This window comes from Dipodomys ordii, unplaced genomic scaffold (assembly GCF_000151885.1).
Source record: "Dipodomys ordii isolate 6190 unplaced genomic scaffold, Dord_2.0 Scaffold57, whole genome shotgun sequence".
Lineage (NCBI taxonomy): Eukaryota > Metazoa > Chordata > Mammalia > Rodentia > Heteromyidae > Dipodomys > Dipodomys ordii.
Window position 1 is genome coordinate 11,718,005 of NW_012267273.1, and position 25,109 is coordinate 11,743,113.

At 45.7% G+C, this 25,109-nt stretch overlaps 1 protein-coding gene across 1 annotated transcript in view; it reads left to right on the top strand.

Annotated features, from left to right (window-relative positions):
• The first annotated feature begins 3,693 nt into the window (after positions 1-3,693).
• Positions 3,694-25,109, top strand: part of Uck2 (uridine-cytidine kinase 2) — a 73,991-nt gene continuing 52,575 nt past the window's right edge. The window contains exon 1 of the mRNA XM_013021830.1: positions 3,694-4,068. Within this exon, the coding sequence (XP_012877284.1) occupies positions 3,970-4,068 (99 nt within the window). The 5' untranslated portion in view covers positions 3,694-3,969. The remainder of the gene's footprint in view (positions 4,069-25,109) is intronic.

The following is a 25,109-nucleotide window of genomic DNA, read 5'->3' on the forward strand; positions in this document are numbered from 1 at the left end:
CTGAGGAATTGAACCAAGGGCTTCATGCATGTGAGACAAGCACTCTACCACCAAGCCACATTCCCAACCCTGTAAATATATTTGATCCTATTCAGACTAGCTACCTGTGACCAGATTGTGAACATGAGCTCAACCAATCTGAGAAGCAGAGCCTGCTGGGTTAGGAATAAATAAATACCTGAGCACACTGCCTGTTCTGTGTGCTTGTTGGCTGATGATACTCCCTTCTGCACAGAAGTAAATTTTGCCTTCCTGAGACAATTCTTTATTTTCATGTCTATTGTTGTGACTCCAGTGGTTCCTGGGCAGCATATTTATAACACATAGAACCTGAATTGAACAAAGAGACCACTTAGGAGAAGGGCAAAAAGAAATATATAGCAAGTATAGATGAAAAGAGTGTAAAGAACCTTAGTGAAAGCTGCTGATAGAAAGATGGGGGTGGAGAAAGAGAAAGAGACTGGGAGGGGTCCTCGTGGGAGGGGGACGGGGAAAAAGGAAGATGAAGGTGATTGAATATAATCCAAATAGAATTGCAACTATAAAAGTAGAACAATGAAACTTTTTGAAATTGTTTTAGGGAAGCCAGGAAGGGAACAGGGAGAGTGACAGAAGAGAAGAAATTTAACGGAAGACATTATAAATATGTGTGTAAGTATAACAATGAAATTCCTGTGTAACTAATGTAGGCCAATTAAAAAAAAACGTAACTGGCTGGAGTAACAATGAAAAGGAAGCATTGGGAAAAAGGACTGTTCTCAAGCATGGAGCCAGCACCCACCCTACTTCACATTTCATCACAATGAAGGGTGCGTGTCATCTCTGAGAGTGCTGCGCAGATGCACGCAGAAGAGAAACACCTGTGTCAGAGGAAGCAGAAGAGAGCTAAGGACCCACACTCCATAATCTACCCACTTTGGTAGGCACTACATTAATCCCTTTGTGAGGATCCAGCTCCATGACCTCTCATCATCTCCTTCTTCAGGGTTCTATGACTTCTCAACAATGTTACATTAGAAATTAAGCATCAAGATGAGTTTTAGTGGGGATAAACCACATCTAAACCATTGTAGCCAGGTAAACAAAACATCCAGAAATGAGAGCAATAACCATATAGTTACAATCAAGGGAACATCTTTCCTTCCATACTGATGAAAATAATGTTGGCTTGTTGGCATCTTACTTTTTTACGTATTTGTTCGTTTGGTCATTCTTACACTCACCATCACATATTGAATTCTTCCTGGTTGTTTATCATTCTGCTTAGTGGGCTTTGGGCATGTAGAAATGAGCCAAGAAATATGTACTGGATTCTACCAAGCGCCTCAGAGTGTTCTAGATGTTGATGACATTATATATATATATAAATCTGGTGATTTGTTAATTAGAACAATTGTTAATTAGAACAAAAGGCATGAGATGTTTAAATCAGCTCAGAGTAAGCCAACTGCAAAAGAGGTCCTATTTTTTTATGCTAGTACTGGGCCTTGAACTAAAGGTCTGGTCACTCTCTCTTAGCTTTTTTACTCAAGGCTTGTGCTCTACCAGTGCAGCCACAACTCCACTTTTAGCTTTTTGGTGTTAAGTTGGAGATTCTCACAGACTTGCCTGCCTGGGCTAACTTTGGACCACGATCCTCAGACCTCAGCCTCCTGAACAGCTAGCCACTAGTATCTGGCACGAAAAATGTCTTGATAGTCAGAGGGAGAGATGTGACTTTGTATGTTATAAAGCAAGGTTAGTGATTGGGTATAATGTTTACTGTAAGATAGCCAAATTTGAAACTTTTTGTGTTCAAATATTATAGGAAAAAGGCATAGGAATAACAAGAAAGGTGGAGATTTGGGCAAGTTCACAGAGAACAAGGCAATTCCTTAATCCTTTTTTCCAGTCATACATTCATCAAATTCTAAATTCCAGCAAGTTTTATAACTGAGCTACAAAGAGTTCTGCAATGATGGGCTGGGATTGTGGCTTTGTGGTAGAGTTCTTGCCTAGCATGCATAAAGCCCTGGGTTCCATTCCTCAGTACCACACAAACAGAAAAGGCTGGAAGTGGCACTGTAGCTCAAATGGTCTTGAGCAAAAGAAGCCTTTGGATAACAGACAGCCAACTCTCCAGGCTTGGTTTGCTGTCTGACTTGCTTCAGTGACATAAAATACTTGAAAACTGGAAAGTTTATGTTCTCTGATGCTTTAAAATTTTTTTTGGGGGGGGTTCTGGTCGTGGGGCCTGAATTCTGGGCCTGGGTGCTGTCCCACAGCTCTTCAGCTCAAGGCTAGCGCTCTACCACATGAGCCACTGCGCCACTTCCAGCTTTTTTTTCTTTTTGCTTATGTGGTGCTGAGGAATCGAACCCAGGGCCTCATGCATGCAAGGCAAGCGCTCAACCACCGAGCCACCTTCCCAGCCCTCTTAATTTTCTTTAATGAAAGCAATTTAAGACAATTTAGTACATTTTTCCTGTTTTGGTACTGTAGATCGAAACCAGGACACCGCAGTTGCTAGGCATGAGCCTTGCCACTGAGCTATGTCCCAGCCCAATGAAGTATATTTTAAAGAAAGGTGCTATTGACTTAAGTTGGAGTTTAGGTGGTAGAGCCTCATTCATTCAGAGATATTAGATATTTGTTCTCAGGAACAAGCATTGAACTAGTTAAGCAGTTCAGTCAAGTTTCCAACGTTCTCAGGTGTGCCCAGGCAAACTGGTTCATTTTTTAGGAGACTTTCTCTTCAAATTCTAATCGTGTATAGGGTACAGATGGTGTCATGCACTATTCCAAAACTTTCCATGAGATAACCTCACAAAAAAATCCTGGAATTGCCATCATCATTAGCACTTAACCTAGGGGAGCACTTAACCTAGGGGAGGCAGAAATCTGGCTTCACTGGTTGAGGCTGCTCTTAGTGTTTGGGGTTGCTTTCCTAAACCAAGTGACTAATTGTCAAATTCTGAAAAACCAGTTTAATGAAAGATACCAATGGATCAAAAAGGCATGGCTAATGAACTTCTTTATTGCGGACAGTTCAAGTGGTGTGGGTAGGCCCCTCAGAATAAGCTCCTAAAGCCACCCTTTTCTGGGGAGTCATGGCACTTGGGGGTTTCCTAGACAGGAAACCTCTAGCCCAGCGGCGGCATATGGAGTATGGGGGTGGGGTGGGAGAGTCTCATTTTCTGAAAAGACAAAAATTTTTTTTTTAAATTTGGGGCCTGGATAAGGGGGTTAAATGCCATTAGCTCTTCGTTTCATTTCAATCTTTCCAGCTTGTTCTAATTTTGCCTCTCCGGGGCTTTTCCTCCATATTATAAAATCTGCTGATGAGTCCCTTCTCGCTTGTTAATCCCTTCGGAGGTAGGTGGCAGCAAACCACGTTTCCAACACCGAACGAGCCTGTTCGCTCTCTTTCCAGCCAGGGTCCGCCGGAGGGCGTCTGGGAAAGGGTTAACCGGGCGGGCGGGTGGGGTGCCGGGAGCCGGGTTCACACCTTTCCCAGAGACCTCGGGCGGTAGGCGGTGGGCGGTGGGCGGTGGCGGCGGCGGCGCCGGCGGGACCCGGGCGGGGCGGAGGCTGAGGCCTGACTCGTCGGCGAATAGCAGCGCGCTGCCCGCCCGGATTGGAGGCGCAGCATCACGCTGCCCTCGCCCTGGGGGGCTGGGGGGGCGGGGGATGTAAACCTCGCCGGGCCGCAGCGGGCACCAGAAGGCTGTCAGCTCCTCCGGGAAAGCCAACTCATCTCCCCAGCTGCGAGCAGTCTATCCCGGCGGGCGATCGGCAGCGGTTGCCTGCCGCCACCTCGACCTCCGCAGCGCCCAGCGGCGGCTGCGGGAAGCGGAGGGAACCCGACGCGGACGCGGGCGGGGAGCCGGGGAACCGAGGAGCCGGGGACCCGAGGAGCCGGGGACCCGAGGAACCCGCGTCCGTCCGTCCGTTCGCACAGGCAGCGGGAGACGAGGGGCGGCGCGAGCCATGGCCGGGGACAGCGAGCAGACCCTTCAGAACCACCAGCAGCCCAACGGCGGGGAACCCTTCCTGATCGGCGTCAGCGGGGGCACGGCCAGCGGCAAGGTACGGCGGGGCCGCGCTCCCCTCCTTCCCTCCTCCCCGGCCCGGGCCCCGCGGCGGCGCATGTGGCCGCGGGCCGTGTCAGTTGCAGCAGCCACCGCGTGGCGCGCGCGCCTCGGCTCACGGCCGCGTCCTGGCTCTGGGGGGCGCCGCAGGATGGGGGGGGCCCTGGATGGATGGTGGGGTGGGTAGGGATCGGCGAGCGGAGACCTGGGAGACCCGGGCCGTGGAGGGTCCTGGGGGTACCTGGCCGCGATCTCAGGGCCGGCGCGCTCCCGGCGGCTGGAACTCGTGGCCAAGGTCCTGTGGGGGATGGGCAGCAGAAGCGGATGCTTTGCTGTTTTGCAAGTCCAGTGCTTGGAAGCCTTTCCTCTGTCTTCTCTCCCCCACTCTATAAGCCCCCCCACCCCCGCCCTCCCCGCCCCGTGCGCCCCTTCTCTCGGCCTCGTCCCGATCTGCTCGCCCCGCGGCGCAGACAGGCTGGCCAAGGGCGGAGCGAGCCGGGACGCCTGACCCCGGAGGGTTGGCGAGGGTGGCGGGAACGCGCGAGGCGGCGTCCCCGGGGAAGGGGAGCCCATCTGGGGGATTGCAGGGCTTTCTGGGGTAAAACCCGGAGCCTCCCGCTAGGTGTGGCGACACTCCCGAGTGGATCGTTGGCATTTCTAATCTCTCCTGATTGAAAGAGGAAATGTGGTTGGCTTCCATGAGAAAGTTGTACTGGCTCGGTGCTCTAGGCGTCTGCGTCTTAACGCGTCTTGACTCGAAGGAGAGGGTTCCCCGCGTGGGACTTTCTTAGCAGCCTCTTTGTTTTAAATCCGCGTGGCTGGAAGGGACGTCCGGTCTTAATCTCGTTTTTATTTGTGTTTTTTCCCCCTCGCAGGTGAAGGGTGGAGCCCTCCCAGATGGTTCTTTTCTTTTACTCTCCTGTCTTTTCTTTAAGATGGGGCTTCTCGTTTCTCCTGCCGTTTAGAAGCCTCCAAGTTGACCCAGAGCTCGGGCCCCACGAGGGGAGCCAGAGGGAGCGGGGCGCTGCGTGCTGCCGGGCTGGGGAGGCGCAGTGATGCCCCCAGGGTTGGGGAGCGCGGAGCAGGAAGGCTGGTTGGCGCCATGAGGAGCCAGCCACGAGGTTTTGGCTTCCCTGGCTGACTCCTCCGTGGGCCCCTCCTCCATTTTGCTTTTATATTTTCCCCTCCACGCCTGCACTACTTTGGCACCGAGGGCCCAGACGCGATGGCTGGCGCTGTGGACCTCCTTTCGTGATTTAGTTAATCTCATTCCTAGCTTCCGTTGATAGGAAATCTGTGCTTTCTTTAGGGCTCTGAAGTTTATGTTCCATTTGATCCTTACCCCCCCCCCCCCAGTAAATTTTGGAATGTGTTCTTTACTACTAGTTCTAGTAATTCAAAGCAAAACTAGGTGTCCTTCCAGGAAACTTTACCTGTCTTTTTCTTTTTTTAAGAATTATTTCTGACCTGTTTTCATAACATTCTTGTTGTATGGGGACCTTTTTTCTTCTTTGCTGTATTCCCAGCTCTAGGCCTGGTGTATATGTCTAGCCCGTCTGTGAGGGAAAAGAGGAGTGGAGCATTTGGAAAGCGTGAACTTGATAATCTAAATAATTTAGTCACCACAGAAGCGAAAAGTGAGACAAAAAAAGGTGAAATAGCTCCACTTTCCTTATTCCTGTTAACCTGTGGTCAGTTGGTAATGAGTATTCATTTTGCATATTACTTGTGTACATGTGGAATGGGTGGTCACTTTGGGCCTTTATGGTAGTAGCTAATTCTTAGAACAGAAAACAGCAGGGGACTTCCAACAAAGGAAGTATTGGTTTGCTTGCAGTCTCAAAGCATGCTGTTCATTTTGGTAATATGATATATATAGTCTGTTACCATTTAAAAGTTTTATACACACTCATAGCCTCCTGTGAGTGTTAATGTAATCCCAGTACTAGGGAGGCTGAAGCAGGAGGATCAGGAGTTTAAGGCCCATCTGGGCAAGTTCTAGGCTACTCAGTTGTGTAGAAGACCTTCAACTAAAAAACAAAACAAAGCCTGGTGTGGGTAGCTCACATCTGTAATTCAAGCTACTCCAAAGGCTGAAATCCAAGGATTGCCATTCAAAGCTGGACAGGAAGTTTGTGAGACTCATCTCCAATTAATCACCAAAAAGCCTGTAGTTCAAGTAGAGTACTAGCCATGAGAAAAAAAAAAAAGCTTAGGGACAGTAGTAGGCCCTGAGTTCAAGCCCCAGGACCAGCAGGACCAAATAACAACAGAACAAAATTTTAAGGAGAATTGAATGCCTTAAATTCCAACTTGTAGTTATTTGGCTGTAGTTATATTTTGCCTTTATTATTCTGGCATTAGTACCTTTCCACTGAGGAATGGAAGATTGTTTTCCCCCTTTGGAGGTCAGCATAAATACACTACCTCCTGTGGTAGTGGTGCAGGAGGGGCTGGAAGGAAGGCAGGTTGATAATCAATATTCTGGTTAAAGGAATTTGGCATAAGGCAGGGTGAAGAGCCTCATTCACACCTGAGTTTTAGAGCTAGAAGGAACCTCAGCCTCTAAAGTACAGCAGTCATATCACCACTTGTTTTTGTTTTTTCCAGTTCTCCGGCTTGAACTCAGGGCCTGGGCACTATCCCTGAGCTTTTGCTAAAGGCTAGCACTCAACCACTTAAGCCACCGTGCCACTTCTGGCTTTTTCTGTTGATGTGGTACTGAGGAATGGAACCCAGGGCTTTATGCATGTTAGGCAAGCACTCTACCACTAAGCCACATTCCAAGCCCACCACTTTTTATTTTTGTTTTTGGTATTGCTGTGGGTCTCACCAAAGGGCTTACATGTGCACTGTCATCGTTGTAGAGGAGAAAAATGAGGCCTGAATTAGTAATGCATTGAAATCCTGTAGTAAGTGGCAGAGCTAGGACTAGACCAGTCCTAGCTGTTGGTTTAAGAGCTAAAACCCAAGGCCACATAACAGATTTTTTTGCGGACTTGGAAATAGTTGTGAATGAGTGTTTACAGGTTCTTTACCCAAAGGAACAGGAATGCAGGTTCCTTCGTAACTGTAGGGATCTGGATTGATTTCTCCCCTACCTTTGGTCCTCTTTATGAGAAAAAGTCGTTCCCTTGCGTGGCGGAGCAATGGCAGCTCCATGTATTCAGCACATCTTAAGTTCATTTTGTAGATGAAGATGAATTAGTGCTTTCCTGTAAACTTGGCTAGGCAGATATCGCAAATCATCATTAAAACTTACTTTAAAATGCTCTGGGGCTGGGTGCTGGTGGCTCACACCTATAATCCTAGCTATTCAGGAGGCTGAGATCTGAGGATCATGGTTCAAAGCCAGCTGGGGCAGGAAATTCTGAAATTCTTATCTCCAGTTAGCCACCAGAAAACTTTGAATGGTGGCTCAAAGTGGTAGAGCACTAGCCCTAAGCAGAAAAGCTTAGGGACAGTGCCCAGGCTTTGTTTAAAACCCCTTGCCCACCAAAAAAGAAAAAAAAAAAAGACTGGGCTGGGAATATAATTCCTTGGTAGATTTCTTCCCTAGCATGAGGTTTGAATCCTAGGAAGTACTACAAAAGAGAAATAAAGATGGGTAGCAGATAGATGAAGAAACAGAAAATAAACCCAGAAAATGTGATGGGTTGAAGAAGTTACTCTGCCCTACATCATAAAAGATTCTCAGCCAGGCTGTGGGTTCAGGCCTTTAATCTTAGCTATTTGAGTAGAGTCAGGAGGATCTGGAGTTCTGGGCCAGTTTGGGCAAAATAACAGTAGAAGAGGGGAATAAAATGCCCCAAGGCCGGGTGCTGGTTGCTCATGCCTGTAATCCTAGCTACTCAGGAGGCTGAGATCTGAGGACCATGGTTCAAAGCCAGCCCAGGCAGGAAAGTCCGTGAGACTCCTATCTCCACTTAACTACCAGCAAGCCAGAAGTGGCACTGTGGCTCAAGTGGTAGAGCACTTGCCTTGAGTTGAAGATCTGAGGGATAGCACCCTGGCTCAGAAGTTCAAGCCTCACAATGGACCAAAAACATCAACAAAATGCCCCGACTCACCAGTGTTAAATTAACTTTGCTTGAATGTATATCCATGACTTTTAGGTGCCATTCCCGCTCTACCTTTTGACTTTTGCTGTTGTCAGAGTGTGCTTCTTCCTTTATTTACAAAGCCATTTCATTGTCTTCTTGGGGATAATTTCCTCCCATTACCAAGCAAACAGATAAAAAACAAAACAAAACAAAAAAACTTATTGGAGGCTCAGATCTGAGGATCCCAGTTTGAAGGTAGTCAGAGCAGAAAATTCCAACATTCTTATCTCCAATTAACCACCCAAAAGCCAGAAGTGGAGGTGTGGCTCCATTGAGCCACTAACCAGCCTTGTGCAGGCAAAAAGCAAGTGGTTAACACACAGGTCCTTTATTTAAGCCCCAGTACCAGCACAAACAAAAAAACAAAAATAGAACAACCCCAAACCTTCAGCACAGTGTAAATCCTATTACCCACCAAGTGTGAGCCCTCTGTTTTCATACTGTGTCTTATCTGCCCTCATTGTTCTTGTCTCCTGGGTTGGTCTTTAGTACTTCTTAGTTATAAATTTTTTTCATCTGAATTTTTTTTTTTCCAGTCCTGGGGCTTGAACAATAGGGCCTGGGTACTGTTCCTGAGCCTCTTCCTGCTCAAGGGTTAGGGCTCTACCACTTGAGCCACAGTGCTACTTCCAGCTTTTTCTGTGTAGTTTATTGGAGACTTTCCTGCCTGGGCTGGCTTCAAATCACCATCTTCAGATCTCAGACTCCTGAGAAGCTAGTAGCTAGGATTATAGGCGTGAGCCACTGACATCTGACCATCTGAATTACTATTTTTTCCTCTTTTGCTCCCATTTGGCCCCAGCAAATACGAAAATGCTAGTTAAATGTTCAGGACCAAGGGGATAAACATTGATGGACATTAGAAAGGAAGTCTCTGTCTTTTTTTTTTTTTTTTGGGTCCGGTTGTGGGGCCTGAACTCTGGACCTGGACGCTGTCCCTCAGCTCTTCAGCTCAAGGCTAGCGCTCTAACACTTGAGCCACAGAGCCACTTCTGGCTTTTTTCTTTTTTGCTTATGTGGTGTTGAGGAATCGAACCCAGGGCCTCAGGCATGCAAGGCAAGCGCTCTACCACTGAGCCACCTTCCCAGCCCCGAAGTCTCTGTCTTGAGTGTCTTACAGCTTATAAATGGCAGCAGTTGTTTTTCTTATCAAATTAATCATTGAAAAATTTCATTATCTCCCCCCTTTCTAGGTACCTAGGTAGGTGTCCTTGAAGCCAGCGAATGACAGAGGAGATGAATGAAGTTAGGAGACTTTTCACTTAGTGATAGATATGATCTAGATTCTTCCCCCTTTTTTTTGTCCCCCACCCCAACCCCTCCTCTGGTCCTAGGGCTTGAACTCCAGGCCTGGATACTGTCCCTGAGCTTTTTGTGTTCAAGGTTAGCACTCTTCCACTTGAGCCAGTTCCACTTCTGGCTTTTTGGTGGTTAATTGGAGATAAGAGTCTTATGGGCTTTCTTGCTTGGGCTAGCTTTGAACTATGATTCTTAGATCTCAGCCTCCTAAGTAGCTAGGATTACATGTATGATCCACACACAGTTGCCTGGGCTTAGACTTTTCCTTCTAAACTTACTGTGCTGCTTAGAACTTTGTGCAAAAATACCTTGTAGGTATTTTTAGGGTGATTGGTCTGTGGATGAGTAATACAGGATAAGGAGACATTGCCATCCCCACAGAGGTGTGGATTGTCACCTGTCTCCTTCAGCTTGACTGTGAGTCAGCATCTGCTTCTGGAGTGCTTCAGCATGTGTTCTGGACCATGCCACCTTGGCCTCCATGGGCCCCATTCCTGGAACCTCAGCAGCCAGGTTACCTGGCTGGAATGCATATTCCATCCCCTCCTGTCAGGTGCTCCCAGAAACCCGGGACCGATTGGGTCCTTGAGCCCTGTTTTTCCAAGCAGGCACTGTATATTTTCCATCATTTCAAATTGCTGCCTTGGCTTGGAGGGCCCAGTGTGATGTGGCCCTGCTGCCCTCCTCTCTCTAGTCTCTTCTTGCCCTCTATGCCAGCCCCTCCTGCTGCTTGGAAGGTCACATTACTTTCTCCTGCCCAAGGATGTCCGCACTGCTGTTCTGTCTAGTTCACTGTGTCACTATTGGGCTACGCCTAGCACAGCCCCTGGTGGGAGGAAGCAGCTGCTGCAGGTTCTGCTCTCGCAGCAGCCTCTAGTGATTCCTCTCCCCTGCTGCCTTATTCACTTCAGACTGTTTCTTTGTTCCTTGTTTGGGTGTCTTTGAAGTGGTTTTTTGATGCTCACTCTCCCTGTCTGGTCACCTCACTCACTGTACAACGTTTGCTTGGTTTGGGTCTTAGGCTTGATGCTATTTCTTTGTTGAGTCTTGCTTTTATGAGTTCTATGATGCAGACAGACAGATTGTCCTTGGCAAGTCCTCTGCTGAAGACCAGACCTTTTTTGCTAGGAAGCTCTGTGATGGCTCTATTTCAATTGTTCAGGGTCTTGAAGTCATTTAGGCATATATATCTTGCTTTTAAAAATCAATAGAAAGGCAGGCTTGAGAGTATACTTATCCTCTCTAAATATGTATACTGGTCCTTGGAACTGTTTTTTTTTTTTAATCATTAAGCCAATTTGTCATTAAAGCATGTAATATCTCCATCCATCATATAGACCCTATTTGTGAATTTTTTATAAGCATAACATATATCATAAAATAGGGATTAGGAAAGGTTGAAAATAGCAAAAACATTTAGAAAAATGATTTATTCAACAATATGAACCCACGTGGTTCTTATTAATGTATTTGTGATGAAAATGTTGAATATTTGGTGATTCTTAGATGAATTCTTGGTGTGTAAGGCTAAATCTTTGGGTCTAAGTTAAGTTTAGATTTTGATTTAATGACATTTGAGAAAGTTATCCTATAAAAAGATCCAAGTAGAACAGTCATTCCCATTTCTTATCAAGTCATGTTCCCATCCCCCAATTATGCAGTGGCTTTTGTTAGAAACCTGCTCGAACACTTTTTGTTTTTAGAACTTTTTACTTTTTCCCATGTATCAGTTGTTTTTGCTACCACTGAAGCTTTAAAGCCATAATAGATAAAAATCCATTGAAAATAGCACTGGGACTATTTTAAAAATAGGTTAGAAAACTATATTTACAAGTAAAAGTGTTTCTGTTTAAGAGGGTTAGAAGTTATACATTTTTTTTGGCAGCATGTTGAAACATCTGAAAGCAAATTTTACAGATAGTTGGATGACTTTTTTTATTTTTGGCTGTGGGGCTTGAACCTCAGGATTTGGGCACTGTCCCTGAGCTTCTTTGCTCAAGGCTTGTGCTCGACCACTTTGGGCCACAGAGCTACTTCTAGTTTTCTTGTGGTTAATTGGAGATAAGAGTCTCATGAGCTGGCTGCTAGGGGCTGTTTGCTTACACTTGTAATTCTAGTTACTCAAGAGGTTGAGATCTGAGGATCACAGTTAGAAATCAGCCCAGGCAGGAAAGTTCATGAGACTCTTAGCTTCAATTAACCACAGAAAAATCTGGAAGTGGAGCTGTGGCTCAAGTGGTAGAGTGCTAGCCTTGAGCAAAAGGAGATCAGTGCCCAGGCCCAGAGAATTCAAGCCCTAGGACGGGAGGGGGAGGCGAGGGGGGGAGAGGGGTGGGAGCCCAGGCTGGTCTTGAATTGCCAGCCTCAGATCTCAAACTTCCCAAGTAGCTAGGATTATCTTTGTGTGCCCCTGGTGCCCATCCATAAGTTTTTTTTTTAAAGCTAATTTTTTAATTCACTTATTTAATTGCTCCTTATAAAACTATTTAAAAGTTTCATGACTTTCTGTGAATGCTTACATGATTTAACCATCTTATTCTGTACTTTACAGAGCAAATGACTAGAAGTATTTTTTTCCTGTCTTGTGGCTTTAATTGGCCCTTTTGTTTGTGTGGGTGTGTCCCTTTGGGAATGTTATTTCTTGCTGTGGAATCCCTGTTTTTTTTTTTCTTTTTTTTTTTTTTGGTGCCAGTACTGGGGCCTGAACTCAGTTTGGGCTCTGTACCTGAACTTTATGACTCAAGGCTAGTACTCTACTTCTTGAGCTACCCCTCCACTTTTGGCATTTTGGTTAATTGGAGATAAGAGTTTCATGAATTTTCCTTTTCAGACTGGCCTTGAAACAGTATCCTCAGATCTCAGCCTCCTGAGTGGAATCTTGTTTTTAGTGAATTTTTTTCTCACCTAGGTAAACCTTGATAATGTTTCCTTTTATGCTCTTTCTTGTCTTTTTTGGCTAGTTGTGGGAAGCCTTCCCTGTCTGGCTTAGGGTTTCCTTTCTGTTGCTGAAGCATTCTGAACAGACTCAGTTCCAAAGTTCTTTCCTTTCTGAGGAGGGGTAATGCTGTGCTTGTGTGGCCTGCCTTTTCCAGGCTAAGCTCTCAGGGATCAGGGAATCAGTTGGTTGTCTGAGGCTAGCACATGGTCTCAACCATTTCAATAATCATGTTCTTTCACAAACTTCACAACTTAGAGGAACTTGAACATGATCAGTGCTTCATTCTAATTTACTCTGTGTGCTCCTTCTGCAATCTTTGCCATCTCAGTTGATGCAACCTTTTTCTTCTAGCAGCTCAGGCCTGAAACCCTTCGGGTCACCCTTGACTACTATAGCCTTTCATTTGCATTCAGTCCCTTAGGGAATTTTAGATTCCTTACCTTTACAACCTAGCCACAATCTGACTGAATTCTCTTCCACGTTTCCAACTCTGGTCCAAGCCACCATCATCTTCATTGTCATAGTAGGGAATGGAACATCCTGACCTTCCTCCCTCTCCCTCTCTCCTTCCTCCTTTACTCTGCCTCCTTCCTTCCTCCTTCCTCAGCTATCCTTGTCCTTACACATTCTATCCTCATCATAGCAGTCTGAGTGAAACCTGTCAAAATGGCAGTTGGATTATATATCCCTGCTCTGTTTTATTGAAAACTTAGCTGTGCCTTCGCATTTGATTCCCCCATTAAAGCCTAAGTCTTTGGCTGGATGTAGTACATCTTTAATCCAACCTGGGAGGCTAAGGAAGGAGGAATTATGTAGTGAGACCATCTTCAAAAAAAGAGAAGGTGTTTACAAAAGTCCATGTTTACACATGGCATGTTAAGTTTTGCCCAGGATATTGCTTCCTGTAAATGAAACAGGTAATGTGAACTCAGTAATCTCAGTTACTGCCAGTTAATTCAATATGGTTAATGAGTGTACTCATGTCTCTTCATGACTGCCCTACGTAAAATTGCATAGCACAGACACTGGATTATCTGGTGAGTGAATGTCTAAAGTATGCATGGTATTTTTTGCTCAGTTTTCAGCCTTCAAACCTGGTTGCTTTGGCATTATTGGAAGATTTAAATAGTTCTTTCACTGTTCACATCTGTGTTTCCTTTTTTTTTCTCCTGGGCTCACTCTCTGAACTTGGTGTAAGTATATTTGCTTGATGGCTTGATAGTATCTATAATGATTCATTTAAAACTTCTTTGTTTTTTATATTTTTGCCAGTCATGGGGCTTGAAATCAAAGAGCTCAAGGCTGGCATTCTACCACTTCATCCATGGCGCTACTTTTTCTAGGCCATATTCCCAGCCCCCCTAAAACATTTTAAAAAAGTAAAATATATAATTAGCTGGACAAGGACTTTAAACAACTCCACACACTTAAAAAAAACCTGATTGTATCTATTTTGTTAAGACTTGTTAATATGGATCTTTAGCAAGATACAAGTACCAGTAGACATCATGAGTCAAAAACGGTTATCTTCTCTAATCTTAGGCTGTTTTAGGAAGGATAGAAAATCACCTCCACTTTGGAGGTAGCATCAGTACAAACCTTTTCTAGCGTAGTTTGAAATTGGAGGCTGGGAATGTGGCTTTGTAGTAGAGTGTTTGTCTAGCATGCTTGAAGCCCTGGGTTCGATTCTTCAGTTACCACATAAACAGAAAAAGCCAGGAGTGGTGCTGTGACTCAAGTGGTAGAGTGCTAGCCTTGAGCAAAAAGAAGCTCAGGAACAGTGCCCAGGCCCTAAGTTCAAGCCCCAGGACTGGCGGGGGGGGGGGTGAGGAAGAAAAAAAGAGACATTTGGAAGGTGCTAAGCAGGTATGCTATGGTAGCCTGGCAGGTTGTGTGTGTGTGTGTGCGTGTGCACCCAAGCACCAGTACTAGTTGAGTTTGAACTCTTTTTCTTTTTTTTATCATCAGTTGTGGGACTTGAACTCTAAGCCTGGGCACTGTCCCTGAGCTCTTCAGCTCAAGGCTAGTGCTTTACCACTTGAGCCACAGCGCCACTTCCAGCTTTTTCTGGTTATGTGGTGATGAGGAATAGAACTCAGGGCCTCATGCATGTGAGGCAAGCTCTACCGCTGAGCCACCTTCCCAGCCCCTTGAACTCTTTTTTTTTTTTTTTTTTTTTTTGCCAGCCTTGGAGCTTGAACTCAGGGCCTAGGCATTGTCTCTGAGCTTCTTTGGAGCAAAGGTAGAACACTTCAACTTGAACTACAGCTCTACTTCTGGCTTTTATGGTGTTTAGTTGACATAAGATGTCATGGACTTTCCTGCCCAGGCTGGCTTTGAACCGTGATTCTCACATCTCAGCCTACTGAGTAGCTAGGAGTCACTAGCCTGATTGTATTTTAGCTTGTTGAGTTTACTGTGCTTCTTGGGAACAGGACATTCAAGTTAAGATTTCAAAAGCACATGACACATACACCTTGCAAAGCTTTCTATTTTGTGTTGTCCTGTTTGATTACTGTTCTTTCATCCACAGGGAAGATACATAATTATATGTCTTGCAAGCTTGTGTTAAGATTTATTTAAACTCCTTTTTTTAATGAAAAAAGCACAAACCCTAAATTGTTAGGAACTTAGGTCTTTTCTGTCCTATTGAATGTATAGATCTGACTAGAACTTACTCAGGGCAGTCACTGGAGCAGCAGGAAGTATGCCCAGCTGTGTGGCTCAGGGGTTGGCTGTGTGTCTTAGCAGGTGTGTTGGGAGCAGTGTGGCATGTATTGAAGTAGTTGTGGGGTGACTGCCCAATCTCAGACTGCTTCTCTGTGTTGGTTGTCTGAGGGAACTTGATCTGGATTTCTCCAGTGAGGAAACTGGCTCAGGTCTTGCAATTTTCTGTGAACCTCATCTGGTGACCTGTTGCATTTTCTACTGCAGTAAGATAAGCTGTTTTTTTGTTTTGTTTTTTGTTTTTGTTTTTGCTAGTCCTGGGGCTTGAACTCAGGGCCTGGCACTGTCCCTGAGCTTCTTTTGCTCAAGGCTAGCGCTTTACCACTTTGAGACACAGCACCACTTCCACTTTTCTGGTGGTTAATTGGAAATAAGTCTCATAGACTTATTCTGCCTGATCTGGCTTTGAACCTTGATCCTCAGATCTCAGCTTCTGGAGTAGCTAGTATTATAGTTACAAGCCACCAGTGCCCTACTCAAACAAGCTGTTTTGAATCATCAATGCCTACATGACCTTCAACTCTTTTTTTTTTCTTTTTCCCCTGAACTCTGGGCCTGAACTCTGGGTCTGAGTTCTTCAGCTCTTCAGCTCAAGACTAGCGCTCTACCACATGAGCCACAGCGCCACTTCCGGCTTTTTCTGCTTATGTGGTGCTGAGGAATCAAACCCAGGCCCTCATGCATGCAAGGCAAGTAGTCTACCACTGAGCCACCTTCCCAGCCCCCATCAACTCTTTTGTAGAACAAAATTTGAGGGCAGAAGATGCAGAATATTGAGTGACAGTATTTAAACCAGCGAGGCAATGAAAGCTTTTCTGGTAGGGAGAGTAAGCCATGTTGAACCTTCCCTGTGAGACTTCTGAGGATACAAACAGAGGTAAAGCACTGGCAGGTATTTGTATTTTGGAGGAGAAGGGAGCAGGAGATATGTCCATACTTGGAGTGGGAAAGCCTGGGCTGTAGAGATGTCCTCCAGGAAGCACTCCATCCCAGCCTAACTTTGCTGGGCCTGATGAGGCTGGCAGTCTAGTTTGCAGAACTAAAGCTTTATGATGTGTCTACTTGCAGTTATAATTCAGAACCATTTGCTTGCTTGGGAAATGCCTTGTGAGTGAGGCAAGCCCCACTGGCTTAGGTGGGCTGAGCTGTTGGTTGCTCCACAACCTTTAATCTGCTTGGTTCCAACCCACTCCTGCTTCTGTGAGCCAGAGATAGTGTCTCCTTGGAGAGTAGTTAGGGATAAAATGAAAATGTGCATTAATGAATATACGTAGCCATACCTCTACAGTGGGCAGAATCTGCTACTGATAAGACAGTGCTCTTAGCAATTTTCATGAATATAATACAATTAACTGTGGTCACTGTTGTATGGGAGTTCTCTCAAATAAACAGGTTCCCATCTGCCTTTGGCCAGTCTGACCATCCTTTTAATGTGGACCCCCCCCCCCCCCGCAGGTGGATGCCTGCAAATGGAATATTGACAGGGATAAGTTAGGCTTTCACTGAGTAAAGTGATGGTAGTTACTTAAGATGTGGCTTTTCTTTGCTGACAAACACTGAATCTTAGATTAGGTATCCTCTTCTAGAATGAACTTTTCAGTTTTCTTACTCTCTTGTTATCAACTTCATATTGTATGCTTTTGTTTGTTTCTGTTGTCAAGGCAGACCTTTCCTTTAAAAGAATTAAGGAAAAGGCAATTAATACTACTTTTTTTTTTTTTTTGCCAGTCCTGGGGCTTGAACTCAGGGCCTGGGCACTGTCCCTGAGCTTCTTTTGCTCAAGGCTAGCACTCTACTTGAGTCACAGGGACACTTCTGGCTTTTTCTGTGTATTTGGTACTGAGGAATCAAACCCAAGACTTCATGCATACTAGGCAAGCACTTTACCAATGAGCCACATTCCCAACCCAATTAATATTATTTTTGTTCACACGCTCATTCACTCATTTTGCTGGCACTGGGGCTTGAGCTCAGGGCCATATTCTCTCTTGGCATTTTCTACTAGACCCTTGGTGCCCTACCAGTTGAATCACGTCTACTTCCAGGTTTTTCCTGGTTGACTGGGGATAAGAACCTCACAAACCTTGATTGCCTTCCCTGGCTTTGAACTGTGATCCTTAGATCTCAGTTCCTGAAGTAGCTAAGATTACAGGCATGAGCTGTCAATGCCTAGCACAGCTAACCTTTTGATTAAAATAGAACACAATACATTGAACGGATTTGATAAGTGTTCAATGATCCCAAACTGAACACACACCTATGGTAAGTTCCAGCCAAATCAAGAAAATGGATTATTGACAACCCCTCAGACATCCTTCCCCCTTTTCCCTTCACTGGCACTCCTCCTTCTCCTCATGTCTTTCTGCATTACCAGCCAGAGGCAAGGCAGTATTTTATTGTTTGTTTTTTTGGGTCTGGTCATGGGGCCTGAACTCTGGGCCTGGGCGCTGTCCCTCAGCTCTTCAGCTCAAGGCTAGCACTCTACCACTTGAGCCACAGCGCCACTTCTGGCTTTTTTCTTTTTGCTTATGTGGTGCTGAGGAATTAAACCCAGGGCCTCTGGCATGCAAGGCATGTGCTCTACCACTGAGCCACCTTCCCAGCCCCAAGGCAGTATTTTATTGCCGCAGTATTCTAAGTGTTGTGACTGTAGGAATCAGTCTTGTAGAGCTACAAAAATACAAAGATAAGATCTCCATGTATATGACAAAATCCTGCTGTTTCTTTAATCCCCACTACAAATTGATTGCCTCTCACCCTTTCTTGCTCCTGAAAGACATCTTCATGCCTCCCCCACAGTCTTCATTCAGTTTTATTCTCTGTGCCAGACTCTCCATGAGGGGTCCAGATGCTGTGGAAGGAGCTGGGATGCTGTGGTGCATGAGAGAGAAGCCCTGGCTGTGAGGAGCCTCCATTTCTAAGTCTCCATGCGGAGTATATTACCTGGCCCACAGGTGATTCAGTGTGTTCACAAATGTCTACTGAGGTAGACTACACAGTCCATCCTTTCCTGGTCTTTGGGAGCAGTTTTCCTCTTGTCACAGTTGGCTGCTTGCACCTCTGACTTCCACAATGTTGGGATATGAGGTATGACTTGTGTTCCCTGCTTCTCGCCTGGAGAACACTTAAGCCTGATTGTTAATGGGTCTGATGAGTGCCTAGTAAGTGGTCCAGTCAGTCAGTGCTCTGGAAGGTCAAGAGGAGCTGGAGAGTATTAGTGGGTGTGCTGAACCTTTTCTTGTCACAATAACCACTCAGTCTGCAAATTCCGTTAAAGCTGTCCATTCTTCTTGTCACCTTTCTGTGTCACGTTTGACAGTGCTATTCTCCTGGGAAACTTTGAGTTTATCATCCTTAGCTGACTGGTTTTGATTTCTTGGCTCACAGTTCCCTCCCAGCCACTTCTGTGATGGTGGTGGCAGCCGCAGCTTCTTCCTTCCTTCCTTCCTTTCTTCCTTTACTTTCCTCTTCCTCCTCTCCCTTCTCCTCTCCACCTCCTCTCCCTTCTCCCTTCTCCTTTCTCCTTTCTTTTTTCTTTCTTTTTTTTTAAACCTGTGTAGAGGTTTTTACTCAGAAGCCTCATGTCTTGGCTTACTAGTCTTCTACCTGCCTCTTCTGTGTTGTCATTTGTTGGTGATTTTCTGGTTTGCTATTTCTGCTGCCTGGGCCCTTTTTCATATACTCAGAGAGTAACAGTCTCTTTCCCTCTGAAGCACATTTGTTCAGAGGTAGACTCCCGATCTCCAGCTGTGCCTTGCCCCTCACTCAGGCCTGCTGCACACCATGCATTTCTCTTTACCCCTCCCAGCTGTGCCTTGCCCCTCACTCAGGCCTGCTGCACACCATGCATTTCTCTTTACCCCTCCCAGCTGTGCCTTGCTCCTCACTCAGGCCTGCTGCACACCATGCATTTCTCTTTACCCCTCCCACCATAGGATATGCACCTAATAGTCCATTGTCGTTCTCTTGTGCTTTCACCTCCCCACGTCCATCCAGGCTTCCCAGGCTGCCATCCTCATCCCCTGCTTTCTCATTTCTCTTGGAATCGCCCCTACTTCCCTAACTTTCATCCATCAACTTCTTGCCAGGCTTGAATGGTTGCTTTCCCAACTGTCCATGTGGAAGTCCTCCAGAATATTGTCTACATTGCTGTTGGAATGATCCTTTTTGTGTGTGTGTGTGGGGGGGGGGTGGTTTGGTCGTGGCCCTGAACTCTGGCCCTGAACTCTGGCCCTCAGCTCTTTAGCTCAAGGCTAGCCCTCTACCGCTTGAGCCACAGCACAACTTCTGGCTTTTTTTGCTTATGTGGTGCTGAGGAATTGAACCCAGGGCTTCATGCATGCAAAGCAAGCACTCTACCACTGAGCCACCTTCTCAGCCTGGAACGAGTTTTTAGAAAGTGCAGCTCTGGCTGTTGCTGTCACACCTGAAGTATTCTCCTTTACCTTGAGTCTTGCAGTCAGCGTTTCTTCCCAGCCCAGCCATGGTCTCCCCATCCTCCTTCCAGTCACTTTTTTTTTGGTTGGTCATGGGGCTTGAACTCTGGGCCTGGGTGCTGTCCCTGAGCTCTTGAGCTCAAGGTAAGCACTCTATCACTTGAGCCACAGTGCCACTTCTGGTTTTCTGGTGGCTAATTGGAGATAAGAGTCTCAGACTTTCCTACCCAGGCTGGGTCCAGTCACTTCTTGTATGATACTCTAGTTCTTTCTCATCCTCAGGAGCAGCTACTTTTATTCAGCTCCCAGATCTCAGCTCAGCCCTGTGCCTTTGCCTGTGTTTCACCTTCTCTTTCAGTTGTTGTCTTCTGCTTATTCTGCAAAGCCTGCTTTGTCTTTTTCTTCCACTTGGAAATGTCTGTCAGTTTACTGGCAGTCGACTTGAGATTACCATCTTAGGTGTTTCTTCTACTACCACCCACCCTGTGCTGTTTGTCTTCCCAGTAGGCTGTGAGATTTAAGGGCACTGCCTTTCATCTCCATCCTTGATGCATAGTAGATGATCAGAAGCACTTGAACAAGCATACCGAATCTGGTCTCCATACTTTGTTAATTTGGGAGTGGGTCAAATGGGGTTTATCTGGGTCTCCCTTTCCTCCCATAGTCTAATGCCATCATTTGAAGTTTGTTTTTGGTCCGGTCGCTGTCCCTCAGCTCTTCAGCTCAAGGCTAGCGCTCTACCACTTGAGCCACAGCGTCACTTCTGGCTTTTTTCTTTTTGCTTATGTGGTGCTGAGGAATCGAACCCAGGGCCTCGAGCATGCAAGGCAAGCGCTCTACCACTGAGCCACCTTCCCAGCCCCTCATTTGAAGTCTTTTGCTCTGGGAAAAGTCAGCTTTAAAATGAATCTGGTGTCATAGCAGAGATAATTACTTTTCTGTTGGGCAGATGTTTGAGTTGCAGGAAGTTATTGGCCCACAGAGCTTTGAGGTGTGGCACAAACCTTTTGACTTTATTAGAACAGCTTTGATCTCATTTTGCCACATAGTTTCTTCTTACTCAAAAGTAACTCGGGCTGGACATAATAGTATCTGAATAGCTCATGTCACTCTCCTTTACATTTTTCCTTGCATCACTTAACACTACCCCAAATTGGGTATGCTTGTATTTATTGCTGTTGCTTGCTATTTTTTGGTTAATGTTTCTGCTGTTAATAGCAGGCACTTTTCTGAGCACTAACTATCAGCTAGGTACAGTTGACATGTTGTACAAGTGCTACCTCCTAAGATCTCTCCAAGGTGAGTCGTGTAATTATCCTCACTTTCCATCTGAGACTGCAGCAAAGAAAAGTTAAGGAAGTGTTTCCCAAGTACCATAGCCATTGAATGGTTGGGGCAGGAATTTACGCCCAAGCAGCCTGACTTTGGAGTACAGACAACTCACCTTGCTCTGCTGAGCAGTGCTCTGCTGAGGAGGGCCCGTGTGCTTGCTCTGATGTACCTGCAGCAACTGGGACCATACCTCCCCATAGACGGTACTCTGTGGGATGGACTCAAAATAGTCCAAGCAAAAGGTGAAAGTAGGATCTCTTCTGCCCACTGCCCCCACCATGTGGTCATGTAAAAAGAAATCTATTTGGTGTTTGTCCTTCGGTTCCTTGCCTAGAGTTCCTAAAACTCATTTGTATGTGGGAAATAGGAAAATGTTTTCTAATATTTGGTCTTTGGCAACCTTCCTGGTCTCCAGTTCCTGCTACAGAAGGCTGTGTTAGTCAGTTTTCCATTGCTATGACAAAACACCTGAGAAAATCCACTGAAGGAGGGAAAGGTTTGTTTTGGCCCATGGTTTCTTTCAGAGGTTTCAGTTCAGTCACTTGACCTGGATGTTTCTGAGCTGGGCTGAGGTAGATCTGGGTATAGAATGGTGTTGGGGAGCAAAGTTGCTCACCTCATGGTGGCCAGGAAGCAGCAGGGGGTCAGGGAAAAGAAACAGGCTCCAAATACCTACTCTCCCTAACTAGATCCTTCCTCAATGAGGTCAGAGTCTTTATGATTCCATCCTTCCCAAAACCTCCTCCAATCCTTGCACTGGAGACCAAAGCTTCTACAACATGAGCTTCTGTGAAAGCACATAGAGCTCCTAAGAAAATTGTAATTTTATGAGTGGTAACTGCACCTGGATGAATTCTTGGGCATTGCCTGCTGTCAGGTCTCGTCTGTCCCATGAAAGACGGACGGGGTCTGAGGAAAGGTAAGTACGGCAAGTTCCCCAGCCTCCTTCAGCCGGGGAGACAAATCAGATACAGCGGGGAGTCAAGTCAAGCAGGAAAAAATTTGTTTATTAACACAGAGCAAGCCCTTTTTAAAGCAAAAAAGCGGGTGGCATGGCAGGGGAGGAAGAGGAACCAACCACTGTCAAGGTCACACTTTATCATACACCTAAGCTTCCACGGGCTGATTACACTGAGCAGAAAGCAAATTGGGCTCTGCCCACTCAACTCCCTCTCAGCGCCACCTTTGCTGCCCATGTGCTCTACAGCCTGCGTGTTAGAATCATCTTGTTCTAACAAGGAAGCTCTTGGTGTGGGCTCTTGGAGATTCAGGATGGGGGCTGTGAGCTACAAGTTCAGTGGGTTGGAATTTTCAGCCCCATCCTTTGACCTTCAGAGAACGGAGTGGGAGGGACTAAAGGTTGATTTGAGCTCTATTGATTAGTACTGTAATGAATCAACCTGTGGACTGTAGCTTCTATCAAATCCCAGGAGGACAGACTTCAGGTGAGTTTCTAGATAGCTGAACTCATGGAGTGGACCTGGAGGGTGGCACCAAAGAGGATGTGGGTACTCTGTGCCTTTTCCCACACACTTTGCACTGTGCATCTCTCTCTTTCACATGGCGTTGGGCTTGTTTCCTCTGCAATCTCTTTTTATTTATTAATTAGTTTTTTATTTTGAGACATGATCTCACTTGTACCCTAGGCTGGTCTGAAACTTATGATCCTGTACTGGACTTAGTGATGTATACCAGCACGCCTAGCTATGATAGCTATCCTTTATGACAGATGGGTGAATTTAAGGAGTGTCTGTCAGTTTTCTGAGCTGTCCTGATAAATTAATCATACCTGTGTGTAGGGGGTTATATGAATTTCTAATTTATAGCCTCTCAGTCACAAGCACAGGCATATGAGGCTTGTGTTTGGTATCTAAAATGCATATGACATCTTGGGACTGAGTTCTCAACTTGTTGACCTGACTCTTATCTTCATGTTGGTGTCAGGACTGAGTGACACCATAGACCATCCAGCTTGTGTCTAATAAGTAATTGACGGTGTGCTGACTAGGAGAAATCCCACACACTTCAATGACCAGAGAAGAAATAGTCTATAGGAAGTCTAGATGGGAAATTTAAGACTCTGTGTGTTCCATGACCCTCCCTCACCCTCCCCTGTATCTTTCAGAACCATCCTTCCTCAAAAATTACTTACACAAATTCGATTCTTTTACTCACAAAACATTTTCTTTTTAATTGGAAGCATATAGTACTTGTTTTGCTTTGTTGATGAGGTTTTGCTCAGGCTTGTCCCTCCCTCCCCCAGTGCTGAAGACCAAACTCAGGGCTACACACTTGCTTGGCAAGTACTCTTCCATGGAGCTAAATCCCACCTAGGCTGGTCTGGAATTCAAGTGTTTTCCCAGTCTCAGTTTCCCTAGTTTTAGGACTATAGGTTGTACTATTGTACTCAGCCAGATAGAATACTTTTTTTTGTTTTTTCTTTTTTCTGATTTTGGGGCTTGAACACGGCCTGAGCGCTGTCCCTGAGCCTCTTTGGCTCAAGGCTAGAGCTCTACTACTTGAACCACAGCACTAGTGGCTTTTTCTGAGTAAATTATTGGAGATAAGAGTCCCACAGACTATTCTGCTGGAGCTGGCTTTGAAAGGTGATCCTTAGATCTCAGCCTCCTAAGTAGCTTGGATTCCAGGAGTGAGCTAGCACCTGGCCAGATAGAATACATTAATCCCCCTTAGGAAAGATATTTTTCCCTCCTTGACTCCCAGGGTGAACATGTCCCTTGAGATGTGACATTATCTTGAGTGTGTAACAATTAGATGGATCTGAGCTTGTTTTTACATTAGCTAAGTGTCAGTCTCCTTGAGATTAAGGGATCATTTTAGTCTAATCAGTAATATCCTGGGAGAAGAGGTGCTCCTGCAGGTGCTGCTGCCATCCAGATTCTGCTGATTCTGGGGCTGGGAAGATGGCTCAGTGGTAGAGCGCTTGCCTTGCATACCTGAGGCCCTGGGTTCGATTCCTCAGCACCACATAAGCAGAAAAAACAAGCCGGAAGTGGCGCTGTTGCTCTAGTGGTAGAGTGCTAGCCTTGAGCTGAAGAGCTGAGGGACAGCACCCAGGCCCAGAGTTCAAGCACCAGGACCTGGGGTGAGGGAGGGTGGGGGAGAGGAAGCTCAAGTGTGGCCTGGTATAGGACAAACGGATAAATGTCAGCCTTTGTGATCGTGATGGCAATGAGGTGATTACAATGACAAGTCCTCTGTTGCTAGACCTTTCACCAGAAACAAGTAATCCTTCTGGCACTTGGGGCACCCCATCATGTTTCTTAGAGGCAACTCTTTATTAAAAAAAAACAACTTCAGTGGCTCATGCTTACTCATGAAGCTGAGAGATCACCATTCTAAGCTAGCGAGGCAGAACAGTTGACAAGACTCTTATCTCCAGTTGAGCACCAAACAACCAGAAGTGGAGCAGTGGTTCACATGGCAGAATGCTAGCCCTGAGCACAAGAGCTTAGGGACAGCACCCAGACTGAGTTCAAGCCCCAGGACCAGCGTGCTCTTACACACACACCACACACACAACCAAAACCCCAAACAAAGCAAGAACAACAAAATAGAACTTAGGGTGACTCACCTCTTTGTAATTAGGAAGCTGACATCTGAGAATCTAGATGCCAAGCCAAACCAGATAAATCTTTTGAGCCTCTTATCCCTAGTTAGGCAGTGGAAAACGAGAAGTAGAGGCATGACTCAAACATATAAGTGCTAATCATAGAAAAAAACCAAGAGAACTTGAGGCTCTGAGTTCAAGCCCCAGAATTTTCACAAAATGCCAAAAATCGCTGTGACTTCTACTTTTTCTGGTTTTACTGTTTTCTTGATGTAATTATACAAAGTTTTGGTTAAATTGACATTTGCTATTTATATCTTCATGAACATTTGAACTACTAATCTGAGTTGGAATGTTGTGGATAGGCCTTCTGTCCTGAGAGGAGTTAATGGTTGTCATGCACTTGAGGTTTTTTGGTGACTTGTTCCTTTATGTCCTCAGGTGCTCAGTTTTGCGTCTGGTTTATGAATGTAGTTGTTGTTGTTGTTGTTGTTTTTTGGGTCCAGTCATGGGGCCTGAACTCTGGGCCTGGGCGCTATCCTTCAGCTCTTCAGCTCAAGGCTAGCGCTCTACCACTTGAGCCACAGCGCCACTTCTGGCTTTTTTCTTTTTGCTTATGTGGTGCTGAGGAAT